Genomic DNA, 14838 nt, shown 5'->3' on the forward strand with positions numbered 1-14838 from the left:
TGAGCTGAACCATAACTATCTTCTCTACTGAACTAGCATGCATGTATGTGTATGCATATGTGTGTATATGTTTACGCGCACCGCAGAGGATGCTTGTTGATGCACATATTCTTGCTAGCTACCTTATCTTGCATGGCTAGCTTCCAAAACCTTTTCATGCATCACTCCGCATGCATGGCAAACGATCCTTATTGATGCACATATGCTTGCTAGCTACCCTATCTTACATGGCTAGCGTCGAAAACCTCTTCACGCACCTTATCTTAGTAATGTATGGACTTGTTCTCATCATATTAAATGGGTGGCACAAATGTCTATGCCTTTACTTCCGCTTCATTTTCACCCTTCATACGTGATAGAATGAAAGTCTATTCAATTTAATGCAAGGCCACACGCTCCTTCATGTTTATCTTGATATCGTTCCATCACATTCTTAATTATATCCACTTGATCAACCATCATTTTTCGTGTTCTCCACATGCGTGTGCTCTCATACTTGTTTTGTGTCGTTGTTCAAACTAATTCACACAGAACAAAATCAATCTGCCATTCACTATGGATTCCAGTAAGCACCAATTAGCCAAATCTATCATGCATCCTTTTTTTCCTTTTTTTTTCATTTTTAAGGGAAACAATCATTTGTGATCAAATGTTTGATCTGTTACGTAACACCAAATGGGTCTTGATAGGGGGAAAAATGGATCGTCCAACCCACAACTAAAAGGCCGCCTAATTTCGGCCCAGTAAACGTCAACGACAATCAGCTAAATCTTCACTTCGGCCCAGAGTCAGCTCGACTTCGGGACTCCGCCAAAAGCTCCACCAACTTCAGATATTCGCCGACTCCCCCGACCAAGCTCGGGGTACCTCCAGACATTCGCCGACCCGTCCCGACCAAGCTCGAGGCGCCTACCCCAGTAGTACGCCTCGGCCCTCGAGCTCGGGGCGCTCCACCGAGCATGCCTCGGAACCCGGGAAGCCGAGCTACTCCCAGCACCCGCCAAGCCGACCTCGTCAAACGCATGACGCGACTACTTAACAAGCTCGGCCTCGCCAACAACCTTACCTATGTGCGGGCCTATGCCTACCTACGTGGCCGTACTTCACAATACTACCATGTCACGTCTCCATAACCGGCCTTCAGCAGTCAGACAGCACCTTGACTACTTCGGCCATACCCTGTCGTGACTGTCAATACCCTACCATTCTCAAGAACGGGCAGTACTGCACGCCACCAGCCAGCCTAAGCTGCACGCCATCCAGCTTAAAGCCACGCCCCCTCATGATGAGGGTTGACAGTGCCTCTGTCACCTGAGCCACTCCACCGAGACTATAAATAGCTCGGTCAGGTAACTTCTAAGGGACTTTTCGGCTAGACCAAATTTACCCCACTCTAACTTGATCATCGGAGGGCCCTCACCGGGAACACCGGTGAGGCTTTGTGCAGGTCCGGGGCTGTCGTATTGGAGGTGGCTCCCGTCTTCCTCTTTTAACCACCGGCGGCTCCCTCGACCCCACTGGCATAGTCACTCTCGGGCCAAATTTGAACCACAACAGGTCTCAACTCATGCAGATGGTCCACCAACTGATCTATTCCACACCACCAAATGCTTCTCAACCCTCAGTGAAGGCCACAATTCCAAACTTAATTTCAGAATCCAATGGCACTTCCAAGGCCAAATCCCTTCTCCAGATTATGAATTATGATGATTTATGGTCCCTAATCGAAATTTATGATCATTTAACTTATTCCAGACACATCATATCTCTGGAGTAGCAGAGAAGGAAAGGCTTCATTCGGTGCTACTACGAATTATATAGGAATCAGGATAAGGCATTTCGAGCTCCAATAACAAAACATGATACTTATGGTCCTACTTATTCTCATGAACCCTACCCCCTAAGTTCTACTCTTTAAAATAAGAAATCCTTGGCAAAAATAATCATTCCAATTATCATGCCTTGCGTCTAAGGGATGCACCCCATGATTTAGTTGGTTGAGTAGTGTGGAGCAAATCCAAGGCATGTGGAAAGGCTATATAAAGTTATAAAAAAAAGGAAGAAAAAGAAAAAAATATAGATGAAGATATCTTAGTGTGAGATATCTTAGGCTATATAAAGCATGTGGAAATGTATCAAATTTTCTTTGTTCAACCCCAAGAAGGTTAGAAACAAGAACAGTTTGTTTTATCTATCTCATAACTTTGAAGTTGTTCGTAAAAAATAGCAATTTAGATTGTAACAAACGCGTATACATGCAAAAAGGAACTATGCTTAGCTGACCTGAGTTGCCTTAGCTTTTAATTGGACAAACATTTATCTCCAATAGAGAACACAAAAGGCCTTCCTATTCCATTCGTAGGCCCCTTCTAGTATAAAATTACGTAATACATCAAACTTAACCGCTCTTGCACCAAAGCAAAATAATAGAATCTTTAGAAGCCCCATGTTGCAAGATATTCTTTTTAAAGCTTAAAAATAGCACCTGCTTTTGGTATATATCAATGTATATTCTAAGCAACTTATCTTTTCCTCTTTAACATTATTATTAAGGCAAAAAATTATGTATGAAAACATTGAAATCAATCCTTTCTCCTCAATAGTGAATACTTCAATTTTTATTTTTATGTTTATGTTTTTTTTTCTTCTCATAGTCATAGACATTGAATGGTGTTGGCCGGAGAGGAGCGTCAGCACGTTAGCTTTCGCGCGGCCTCGAGTAATTGTAAATTGTGGACGCACCGTCACAAGTAAAAAGCCTCGTGAGGGCCACCGCTAGCGCCACGTTAGCTCTTCTTTATATATATATATATATATATATATATATATATATATATATATATATATATATATCAGATTAAGGACTCGTTTTGCTGGAATATATCAGATTATGGGGTTCTTTATATTATGATAATTTTTAATTGTATGTTTTACAAGTTTAAGATTAATTATTAAAAATAGTTATTAGAGAAATACGATGGTTTGAGACTATTTTTTAAAAAATAAAAATTACCATAATTTTTAGTCTATAAAAATGTGGCTTTCTTATGTCTTATATGATTTTTTTTCTATGAAATGTAAAAAAAAAAAATATTTTCATATAAAAGCTATTTTTTATTTTTTTTGCATAACACACTTTTTCCCGTCTTTTTTTCGTTAACTAGATGAGTCCAAAAGGGGAGCAAACTACAAAGGAGGAGGAACCAAAAAGAAAAAATTGATTAACTTTGGCTATGCCGTACAAATGAGAATCAACAAGAATATATAGTAGTTGCTTTAAGGTGATAAGAATAATTAAAAGATGAATATCTAAAAGATACACTTTATCAACTAGATAAAGATAAAAAAATAATGACTGGCTTAAACTAGTAATAAACGTAATCCCAAAAAATCTATTTTCTAGTTTCTAAATTTATTTTATTTATCTATAAAAGGTTAATCAATGGAAATAAAAAAATAGTGAAAAACTAACATATAACCCCGCACAACGCACAAGATGTTTTTTTTTCTAACTATTTCTGAAATGCAATATAAAATAAAATACTATCATTAAGACATATAAGAGCCTAATTATTTTCTATCAAGAAATAATAATTTTAGATGTAATCTAAAATAATTATTCTAAAATATTACTATAATATAAGTTAGGATATTTTAACCAAGAAATAATAATTTTAGATTACATCTACTATCTACTCGATGACCCTTATCATCTCTCATCCATTATACCAAATATGGTAATTTGACATGGGATTCACTTTCCCTTGCCAGGTTCCCTACCATCTAAATGAGCCTTAATCCTTAAGCAAATATGGTTATTGATAACATATATCATTAATTTCTGCATTGATTGTAAAGATATCTTCTTATCATCCATAATATCAAGCTCACGAGAAGAGGTAAGTCTCTATTTTAGTCACACGGAGTAGGTATTAGATACTTGAGTTGGTAGACGAGGATCCCACGTCACGCTAGGGTGGCGATCGGCCCACAGATATGTGGGCCCCAATGCCCCGAATCCCCATTTGTGGGCCCCAATGCCCGAATCCGCGTTCCCATTCCTCGCATGTATAAATACTCCTCCCCTCCTTCCAATCCAGCCCAGCCCAGCCCAACCCCTACTTTCTGCGCCCATCCTCTCACCTCTTTCACCCTTTTCCTACCATTCCTCTTCGTGTTCCAACCCTTCTCCATCTCTCTCTCTCTCTCTCTCTCTCTCTCTCTCTCTCTCTCCCCCCCCCCCTCCTCGAAAGAGGAGAGAGAAAATATATATATTAAATAAAAACCAGCAAGAAGAAGAGGGGAAGGAAAGTAGAGAAAAGACAAAAGCAGAGGAAAATAATAGAGAGAGAGAGAGAGAGAGAGAGTAGAGGCAACGCAGAGCTTAGCTGTGTTCCTCCTCTCTTCTTTACTTCTTTCTCTTTCCACTTCCCCACTCTCTCTCCTCCCATTCCTTTTAAGATAAGAAAACGTTTATACCGTAGACGAAAAAGGAGGGAGAGCAGAGCAGGGGAGGTGAAAAAGGCGCCACCTTTTATGGGCTCGAGGGCAGTGTTTCCCGCCGGCGGCGGGCTCCCGGCGCTGCTCCTACTGGCGGTGGCGGTGCTTCTGTCGCCGGCCTCCGCCGCCGTGTCCTACGACCACAAGGCCGTCATCATGAACGGGCAGCGGAGGATCCTCATATCTGGCTCCATCCACTACCCGAGGAGCACTCCCGAGGTCCGGCCCCCCTCTTCTCTTCTAGCTCTCCTCCAAGAAATGTGGCTTCTTGGGTTCCCATGTTCCGGACTCCCTCTGAGCGATTTCTGCTCTCTTTTCTTGTTCTCTTTCTTCTTGTCTTCCAGATGTGGCCGGATCTCATCCAGAAGGCGAAAGATGGGGGCTTGGACGTCATCCAGACCTATGTGTTTTGGAATGGGCACGAGCCTTCTCCTGGAGAGGTGGGAAAGCTTAAGAATCTTTCTTCTTTTTTCCTCTTCTTTCAATCCTATTCTGCGGGATTCTTGCTAATTGTTCCTCAATTGCTTCTTCTTGGTTAACTTTGACAGTATTATTTCGAAGGGAGGTATGACCTGGTTCACTTCATCAAGCTGGTACACCAGGCTGGACTCTTTGTTCATCTCCGCATTGGCCCCTATGTTTGCGCCGAATGGAATTTTGGGTAAAGTTTTAGTTTTCTCAACCAAATTCTTCTCCGTTTCCTCGAAAATAAAGGCTATAATACTCCTCAAATGCAGTTTATATAATCTATCTCTTCTGTTTGTTGTACAGGGGTTTCCCTGTTTGGCTAAAATATGTTCCCGGAATCAGATTTAGAACAGATAATGAACCTTTCAAGGTAGGAATCTTTGCAAGAATATATTTTTTTATATATATATTAAAAAAAACATATTTGTTTGCCTCAATCACCACCCAATTGGCTGCTCGATCTCAAATCACTTCATGGATTCCCGAAAGGCTGCGATGGCGAACTTCACGGAAAAGATCGTGAGCATGATGAAGTCGGAAGCGCTCTTCGAGTGGCAGGGTGGTCCTATCATCCTTTCTCAGGTTATCTCCGCTCCTTTTCTCTGCTGGGATTGCTTGTTTTCCGATCCATTTCGCTGTGGGAAGAAGAAATCTTATGCAACTCCATTGGCATCTCCCTGTTCTTCTTTCCTTTTTCCTCGATTGTGCAGATCGAGAATGAGTTTGGGCCATTAGAGTATGATCAGGGAGAGCCCGCGAAGGCCTATGCGGCTTGGGCTGCTAAAATGGCGGTTGGCCTCGACACAGGGGTCCCCTGGGTCATGTGCAAACAAGACGACGCCCCTGATCCAGTTGTAAGTGTACTCCTTCCTTCTCTCTCATCGAGGCCCCACTTTACATGCCGTCAAGCTTCCTTCTTTAAAATCGTTTAGCCACTATTCTATCCATCATCCTATCATTTAACCATCCCTTCCTCTGGTTTGTGATGACCTTTTGATGTCGATGCAAGGCATTCATAAGATAAGTGCTTGAATCTTTCTTCAATATTTTTTTTCTCTAAATTCTTATGCTGGAACCTGACATAACAGATAAACACCTGCAATGGATTCTACTGTGATTATTTCTCACCAAACCAGCAATACAAACCCACCATGTGGACCGAAGCTTGGACTGCTTGGTAATTGCTTGCCGTTGCTTATGAATTCAGCTTCTGTTATCCGAGTGCTCGCAATCTTTATTTGTTTGTGTTGTTGCAGGTACACAGCGTTTGGGGGTCCAGTCCCTCACCGACCTGTTCAGGATCTGGCCTTTGCTGTTGCGAGATTTATACAAAAAGGAGGATCTTTTGTTAACTACTATATGGTAAGTAGCCTTACCATGTCATTTCTACTACTTGTCTCAGAAGTAATTGGGTTATATATATCTTTTTTTGTTTTTGTTTTTTGATGTCGCATCTAGTACCATGGAGGAACAAACTTTGGCCGGACAGCCGGTGGCCCCTTCATTGCAACTAGCTATGACTACGGTGCTCCAATCGACGAATATGGTAGGCAGAACTTGCTTTTCTATCCCAGATATGCTGTGCTAGTTTCCTTGTTCCTGTTGGTATCTTAATTTATAATACTGAATCATTACTTCCTAGATTTTATGACCATATAGAAGTATATTTTTGTTTCTGAAAACACAAATAGGATGGAACTTCTCTAATAAAGACCATCTCCAAAATTCAGTAAAATCAGAAAGAAATTTGTAGAACAATCGAGACAGTTTTGGAGGTCATGTTGAAAAAAAATTTATGTTAAAATGGATACATTTATGGTAGGATCGCGTGCATCTTTATTTATGTTAAAACATATGCCCAAAAAAGGAATTTATGTCAAAATCGATTGTTAAAATGGCACGTACATTCATTTATGTTAAAATCATATGCACAAAAAAAAAATAATTTTAGCTCTTTTTATGATTCATACGCACAAAAAAGTTTCACTCACACAAAAATAATTCACGCACGTACTTATAAAAAAATTCAGATGCACACATAAAAAAAATTCACATGCATGCACAAAAAATTGCGTGCAAGAAAATTCAATCATACTAAAATTAGGTTTTCAATGGTGCAAAAAAATAATCAAATTAGATTCAAATAAAATAATCCACATATTTACAAAAAAAAGGAAATTTAATTTTGTAGTGATTGGTACACAAAATAATTCCACTCAACAAAAAATTGTGTGCACGCACAAAAATGGAAAGGAATTTTGCACATATTTATGTACAAAGGAAAAAAATTGCACACATGCACAAAAATGGCATGCAGAAAATTCAATTGTACTAAAATTAGATTTTTAGTAGTAAATAAAGAATTAATTAAATATTTACATAAAAAAATCCATGCATGCATAAAAAAGAAAAATTAGTTTTAGTTTTTGTGGTTCATACGTACAAAAAAATGTTCCACTCATAAAAAAAATCGTAAAAAAGGAAAGGAATTTTATACTTATTTACGCACAAAAAATGCACGCGTGCATAAAAACCTCGTGCAAGGAAATTCATCGTACTAAATTTGGGTTTTAAGTGGCAGAAAAAAGAAACTTAATTAAGTTGCCATGGAAGAAATCCACACATGCATAAAAAAAAGAAAATTAGGTTAAGTTTTTCGGTGATTACTATGCACAAAAAGTTTTCGCTCAAAAAAACTTCTGCATGCAGAAAGGAGAGGACTTTTTTCCATACTTACACACAAAAGAAAAATCGCAAGCATGCACGAAGTAATTTAATTTCAAAATAGAGTTATTTTAAAAAGCCGTTAATTAATTCCATGTGCGCAGAAGAAATTTTTTTTGAAATATTTGAAATTAATTCGAATTTGAGGGGCACTCTTTTTAATTATTTTGGAAAAAAATTATTGATCATTTAGAGTCCATGCATAAAAGAATTAAATTTCAGAAACCTTTCACGAATATTTCCTTCCATGCACAAGATCTTGAGAAAAAAAAATCAAAATTAATTTCGTGGGACTCTTCTTAATTATTTTTGGAAAATTTGTATTTAGGTTATTTTCGGAAAAAATTGTTGGCCATTTAGATGCCACGAACAAAAAAAAAATACGAATTTAGAGTTATTATAAAAAGCCATCAACTAATTCCACATATGCAGAAAAAATAGAGAAAAAAAATAGAAATAAGATTGAATCCCTATCTCTATATCTATTAAATGGATAGGAGAGAGGAAACTTGTTAGAAGGAAAATCTTAGAAAAACCATGTATCGTGTGGGTATCATTCTTGTCAACTTCTATTCAAGTGTGTTGTTTATTGTGTGCTTATCGCCATACGCATGGCTGTGTACGTATCGACACTATCTAGAAAATCTCCTCTAGCTTGTTTGCCCAACAAAGCTATTTTTCAAAGTGATCATTAAATTTCAATATATCCCCGCATGTAAGCATTCGAAGGTAATGATTTGTTGATGTATTAAATCCTTCAAGAGTTCCATTTGACACCATACTAAACTTTAGTTCTTTTCCTTTTCTTTTTTTTCCTAGGTCTACTAAGACAACCAAATTGGGGCCATTTGAGGGACCTGCACAGAGCAATCAAGTTGTGCGAACCAGCGTTGGTGTCCGGTGATCCTGTGGTGACGTCACTAGGAAGTGCTCAACAGGTTTCGACTCTCCCAAGCTTTTCGTTTCTGCACTAGATTTCCTTGGAGTGGTATGGAACTAATGACTGTCATTTTCTGTCCAGGCATATGTTTACAGGTCACAGTCAGGAGATTGTGCTGCTTTCCTTGCTAACTTTGACTCAGGGTCTTACGCAAAAGTATCTTTCAATGGAATGCACGATGATCTCCCTCCTTGGTCCATAAGCATTCTTCCTGACTGCAAAACAACGGTTTTCAACACCGCAATGGTGAGAAAGACTTCAGCTCAACCATGTTCAGATGTTACACATTGCACATTAACATTTCTGGTTGTCAAAACTCAAAATTAGTCATTCTTTTGTAATGAATCTTGTGATTATTATGTTCTAATAGTGCTTCTTGACTTTTTCGCTGCCCTCTTTCTGTCATCATCAACTAGTTTTTTTCCTGGATTTTTCATATCATCTTCCTTTTCTAAAATAATGGTCATGTTGTTTCTGTAAGTTCTGTTTAACTTTTGTTGCATTTGCTATATCTATCTGATTATCGGGATTTGGGAATGTCGTTTACATAATTTGATGCTCATAAACAGGTAGGATTTCAGACCTCGCTGATGAACATGGAATGGGTCGGAGGGTTTTCATTCCAGTCATACAATGAAGAGACGAGCTCCTACGATGATAAATCATTCACCACTGTTGGGTTGTTGGAGCAGGTTAACGTGACAAGAGATAATTCAGACTACCTCTGGTACACAACATAGTAAGTAGCTAATCTATGACAGCCATGTTTTGTGATTCATTATTAAGTTGTCATTCCATTGAAATTTCTCTCTTCAGTGTTGACATAGGTCAGGATGAACAATTTCTGAAGAATGGAAAATATCCTGTCCTCACAGTGATGTCAGCCGGTCACTCTTTGCTTGTTTTTATCAATGGACAATTGACAGGTTAGGAAAATTAAAAGAGCATGGATCCTCTACGGTGCACAGTTTGCACCACAGAGTCTAGTGCAGCGCTTAATAGCTGCTATCAGGAAATGGACGGCCATCAAACAAGACACCATTAGGTATCATACATGGCGCACCTTGTTTGGCAGTCGTCCATCTCCTAATGGCGGCCATCAAGCACTGCACCGGACTCTGCGGTGCACTGTTTGCACCGCAGAGGATCCTGTGTCAAGTTAAAAACCATAATCAGTTAGGAGAATCCTGCTGTTAAAAGCATTTTCAGTTTATTCACTGTTACCAAGGGCTTGTTTCTTGTTTAGCAGGGACGGCATATGGTAGTGTAGAGGACCCAAGATTGACATATACAGGAAATGTGAAGCTGTGGCAAGGCAGCAACACAATTTCCATTTTAAGTGTATCTGTTGGACTCCCAGTAAGTTCGTTTTAACCTCTCAAGCATGATCTAAAACACCATAATTTCAGGAGAGCTAAGATGCATTTACCTTTCGAATGCATTATAGAATGTGGGAGAGCATTTTGAGACTTGGAATGCTGGTGTTCTTGGTCCAGTGACATTAAATGGTCTTAATGAGGGAACAAGGGACCTTACATGGCAGAAATGGACTTACCAGGTTGGTCAGCTTAGCTTAACTTCTTTCTTCAGTACTGTATTATATTGCAGCTTGGTAATTTTGGTGTTATCATTCAGATTGGTTTGAAAGGTGAAACTCTGAGTCTTTATTCACTTGCTGGAAGTTCCTTCGTTGAGTGGGATGAGGCATCTCAAAATCATCCACTAACATGGTACAAGGTGTGGATTATAAACATAATTCATCTCTTTTCATTGTTTAGTGTAAAGCTGTAATCAGCCTCCTTCCTGCTAGCAGCGGAACAATCTTACATCTCTTAGTGGGTTTTCTTCAGGCTTTCTTCAATGCACCAGAAGGAAATGAGCCATTGGCTTTAGATATGAGCAGTATGGGTAAAGGTCAAGTATGGATTAATGGACAAAGCATTGGTCGGTACTGGCCTGGTTACAAAGCTTATGGCACTTGCAGCAATTGTGATTACCGTGGGGAGTATGATGAGAAAAAATGCCAGACAAACTGTGGAGAGTCCTCTCAAAAATGGTACGTCCTTTCTACTAATAACAATTAGATGGTGCAGCTGTGATGTTAATTTCTTCAACTATGACCTGTCATAAATTTCAGGTATCATGTTCCTCGGTCCTGGCTGAATCCGACTGGAAACCTATTGGTGTTATTTGAAGAGTGGGGTGGTGACCCTAAAGGTATTTCCATGGTGAAGAGAACCATAGGAAGTGTTTGTGCTGACATTTCTGAGTGGCAGCCGGCAATGAAGAATTGGCGTACCAAAGACTACGAAAGATCAAAAGTCCATCTATCTTGTGATCCTGGTCGGAAGGTAACAAAGATAAAGTTTGCTAGCTTTGGTACTCCACAAGGAGTCTGCGGAAGCTTCTCAGAGGGAAGCTGCCATGCCCATGAATCGTATGATGCTTTCGAGAAGGTAAATCGCCGCCATCATTCAGCGATTTAAACATTTGTTTTTCCGGTAATCTTGAAAATCTAAATCTGGAGTGTATTGCACAAGTGTGTTGGCCAGGAAAAGTGCTCAGTCACCATAGTTCCTGAGGTTTTTGGAGGCGACCCCTGCCCCGGAACTATGAAGAGGATCGCAGTCGAGGCTCTCTGTGGATAACAGACCAAGAACATCTATTAATTAAAAAAAGAAGATTAGATTACATTCTGATTTCCTATATATACACCATTGATTACAGATTTTTAGTTTCCATCATAACCAAACACAGTTGAGATCTAGAATCTTTCACTTTTGGCCAAGACTGGTGAAGTTGCAGAAACTGCGACATGCTGATGGTCAGAAGGATACTGGTTACTGAAGATTGGAGAAACTATTTGTGGACATTAGATTAGCTGCTTTTGTCAACTATATGGAGAAGATTGGTGGTTTTTCAGGATAGAGTGCACATGAGGCTCTGCATATATTAGAGTCCTGCAAAACTCCAGGTGGCTAAAAAGCTTGAGGGGCCAAGTCCAAACCATGATTTGCGGGGAGTTCTGTTTTTTTTTTTTTAAAGCAATTAGTGGATGAAATTTGGACTGGTACCTATTTCTTTATTTGTCCTTGTATGAAACAAAAATCATACTGCTTCAACTTGAAATCCGGTTATTTAATAAACAGGTTGGATCAGAATCTAAAGTTTGAACTGGTTCCTGCTGCATATTTCTGGAGGTCTGTGCTTTTAATCTCACAGATCGTTAAATGTTTAACTCCATTATTCTTGGTTTGGTGATTTCAGACATCCAAAGGCAATGTTCCAGTGAAATTGTGAAAATCGATCCAATCTATGTTTGAACCACAAAATAAATGCTTTGCGCATGTACGTATGACTATGCAGTGTTTTTTTATAATTTATTTGATAAGGCCGCATACCTACTGATAGTAACCAAATTGTGTAGTGGCAGTTGAAACAGTTACAGGCTGGATCGATTTATTGCACTATGAGCCATGCTGTGAAATAGCCATTTTATGAACCATTTGGAGTTTGCTTTATAGCTATGAAGTAGATATTTCAGTTAAATGAGTTATCAAATTATTGCATTACGAAAACAATATGATATCCGGTTTCAATGCTGTGGCCGTCTTACATGCAGATCATTTAGCCTTTTGAGAACCAGTGGAACTCAGCAACTTAGCTGAAGTTTTGAGTTAGGTGGCTAAAGTCCAAGTTGATATCCCAAGTCTCCCTATCAACTGGAAAAATAATTTTGTGAGGCTGTAAAAGTAGCGAATTAACTTATCAACTCTCTATTGTAAAAGGATGTTATAGAACACTAGACGTACGCAGTATGTACAGAGTTTGTTTTCATATTTCGAACATGTCATATCACTCATTTTTTTTCAACCATCTATTATGAGAATGCTTACCTAGATATTGCAGGTCGTTATTATATAGCACAAATAAATGCAGCATATATAGAATTATAACATCAAACTGATAAAGTCTAGGCTACGGGCGAGCTATATGGGCAGATATAATAAGCATCGATCATTTGGACCAAGCTAAATTAAGCAATAGAATGACGACAGTGCTTATAGGTATGGCTTTTTAGTTTCCAGGAAACAAGCAACTTGGATATTCATATTCCTACAGACAAATACATTTTAATGGAACATCTATCAAAAACTAAGTACTTCAAAAAGAAAGAAATATGAAAATAAGTATACTTATTAAAAATTGGAACACTTGGTCACCCTCTTTAACTAATCGGTTTAGAAGGAAAAGTAAAACGCGTAGCTGTTTCTCAATACCCTCTTTAACTAACATCAGTGCTGTGGAAAACAATTAGAAGCTTGTGGAGGAATTGGGCTCCACCTCTTCTACTAGTCTCCTGGGTGCTCTCTCTTTTGCGGATATCTCAACCACCAAACGAAGACTATTGGTGTAGCGATCTCGTGCTCCCATTAGGATTAGAGAGGCTTTGTGCTTGTCCCATTCGAACTTACACTGGTATGCATCATGATGTTATATGAGCCTCTCACTACAAATGATGCACCTAACTTAATGATAGGCCATCAAAAGGTACCAATGGTCCCCCGGAACTGTCCATCTCTGTGCCATCCTACCTCTGCATATTTGCACTAATAGCCAGGTTCCCAAACTTCTTCTTGAAGCAACTTACTTTATTGGTCCACCTAATAGTATATTGATTTCTCTTTTTCATATTAAAAAAAAAAAGTAAACTCTAACGGGATGGATACAAGAATGCCCAGCTGAACAAACTAAACCCCTTAATTGGGCCCAACTTGACCCATGTTAAGGATTGACATGAGCCACACAATCCATAAGCCCACTTCTCAGCATTGGTCCAATAAATTGCTGCAGGGCCTACGAATAAAACGAAATACAACCAATTAAGATACTCATTGTAACAATCCAGGATCTCACTCAAAATAGCTAATCAAAAGGTATTATTTGGATCCTTTGATCTTGTATAAGTATCCAAGATCTACCCAGCGAATAACCAATGTGGGACTAAACAAAACCCGTACGGTCCTTATATACTTTCTCCGTTCAAGCCCTGACATCCTTGTCAGGCTAAGAGTTCAATTCCATTAAGAGTTCAATTCCATTCAAATCTAATTACAAACACTACAATCGGCCCGTAGTCAGCTCCAATAGATTCGTGCTGCAGTATCTTTTAGTCCACATAGGTTATAAGCCGGATTTGCCCTGATATCATTTGCAACAACTCAAGATCTCATCCAGAAAAAGCTAGCTGGAAGGTATTATTTAGATTTTTTAATCCTATATAAGTACCGAAGATATATCTAGCGAATAACCGATGTGGAACTATAACATTTGTCCGCACGATCCTCACACTCACATTGAATAGATTTCAAAAAACAAGAATAACTAATTTTATACTATTTTTAAGCAGTTAAACAAGATTGGATGATGTAATTTTCATTGTCATTGCCTTCGTATCCCCCAAAATTCCAATTGCCTCCCTCCCCCAGCCAAAGACGCCCAACTTGAATCAAGGTGGGATCAAATCTTGTGTCAAGTTCCATTTTTTGCGCACCGCTAATTTTTATGCTTTAAGATTTTATGTACTTTTCGGCATTTTATGTACCAAAGGGTGATAAAAGACATCCAAGTAACTTAGTGAGTATAATTGGCTAGAATTAAAGAGTGACTTGGGATAACTGGAAAATTATTTCAATTAAGCAAGTTAAGTGCAAACTGATACTTCTAACGTGCCAGCTGATGCTGGTCAACTAAGCAAGCTGAGCATAATTGTCTGGCCTGTTGGATCACACGTGCCACATAGACAAACCATGAATGTGTAATCCATCCATGAAGTGGGGGACAGATGTTGCACATAGATGCATACAAATGACCACCCTTAATTTTCGACACCTTGTCGAATCATGTACATACATACACCTCGCCAAATGTTACAGTTTATAGCTTAAGAGGATCAAGTGCAAGCCATTAGGTTTGACCTGGCATGGTCACAATTAGAACGCTTTAGCACAGGCCTGATCACATGCACACACCTCAAGCATGAATCTAATCCAATCCATTGCCACCCATATTGATAGATATCCAAAGTGAAATCCACTTCAACTGCACATTGGCAAAGCAAAGGACAAATTAACGCAGACGTCTACTCTAAATCTCCTATCCGCGATCTCAGCTGCATCTAGTTTGAAGAATCTAGCCAAAGAAGA

At 39.0% G+C, this 14838-nt stretch overlaps 1 protein-coding gene across 1 annotated transcript; it reads left to right on the plus strand.

Annotated features, from left to right (window-relative positions):
- Positions 1–4098: 4098 nt before the first annotated feature.
- On the plus strand, positions 4099–11799 carry LOC103695794 (beta-galactosidase 2). The gene is made up of 19 exons (XM_008777207.6): positions 4099–4719; positions 4845–4940; positions 5049–5161; positions 5272–5338; positions 5458–5550; positions 5679–5822; positions 6057–6145; positions 6225–6330; positions 6427–6514; positions 8512–8630; positions 8714–8878; positions 9202–9371; positions 9449–9558; positions 9882–9991; positions 10080–10190; positions 10268–10369; positions 10483–10688; positions 10770–11088; positions 11173–11799. Exons 1-19 carry the CDS (start codon positions 4537–4539, stop codon positions 11278–11280), a joined length of 2499 nt encoding a protein of 832 aa, XP_008775429.4. The 5' UTR covers positions 4099–4536; the 3' UTR covers positions 11281–11799.
- Positions 11800–14838: the final 3039 nt, after the last annotated feature.

Source organism: Phoenix dactylifera, chromosome 1 (genome assembly GCF_051530095.1).
Source record: "Phoenix dactylifera cultivar Ajwa chromosome 1, Ajwa_hap1_PhDact_Kaust_v1.1, whole genome shotgun sequence".
Lineage (NCBI taxonomy): Eukaryota > Viridiplantae > Streptophyta > Magnoliopsida > Arecales > Arecaceae > Phoenix > Phoenix dactylifera.

Coding starts and splice junctions, on each gene's coding strand:
- LOC103695794 (XM_008777207.6), top strand. CDS start 4,537: ATGGGCTCGAGGGCAGTGTTTCCCGCCGGCGGCGGGCTCCCGGCGCTG. Junction 9,372..9,448: donor TACCTCTGGTACACAACATA/GTAAGTAGCTAA, acceptor TTCTCTCTTCAG/TGTTGACATAGGTCAGGATG. Junction 10,370..10,482: donor ATCCACTAACATGGTACAAG/GTGTGGATTATA, acceptor GGTTTTCTTCAG/GCTTTCTTCAATGCACCAGA.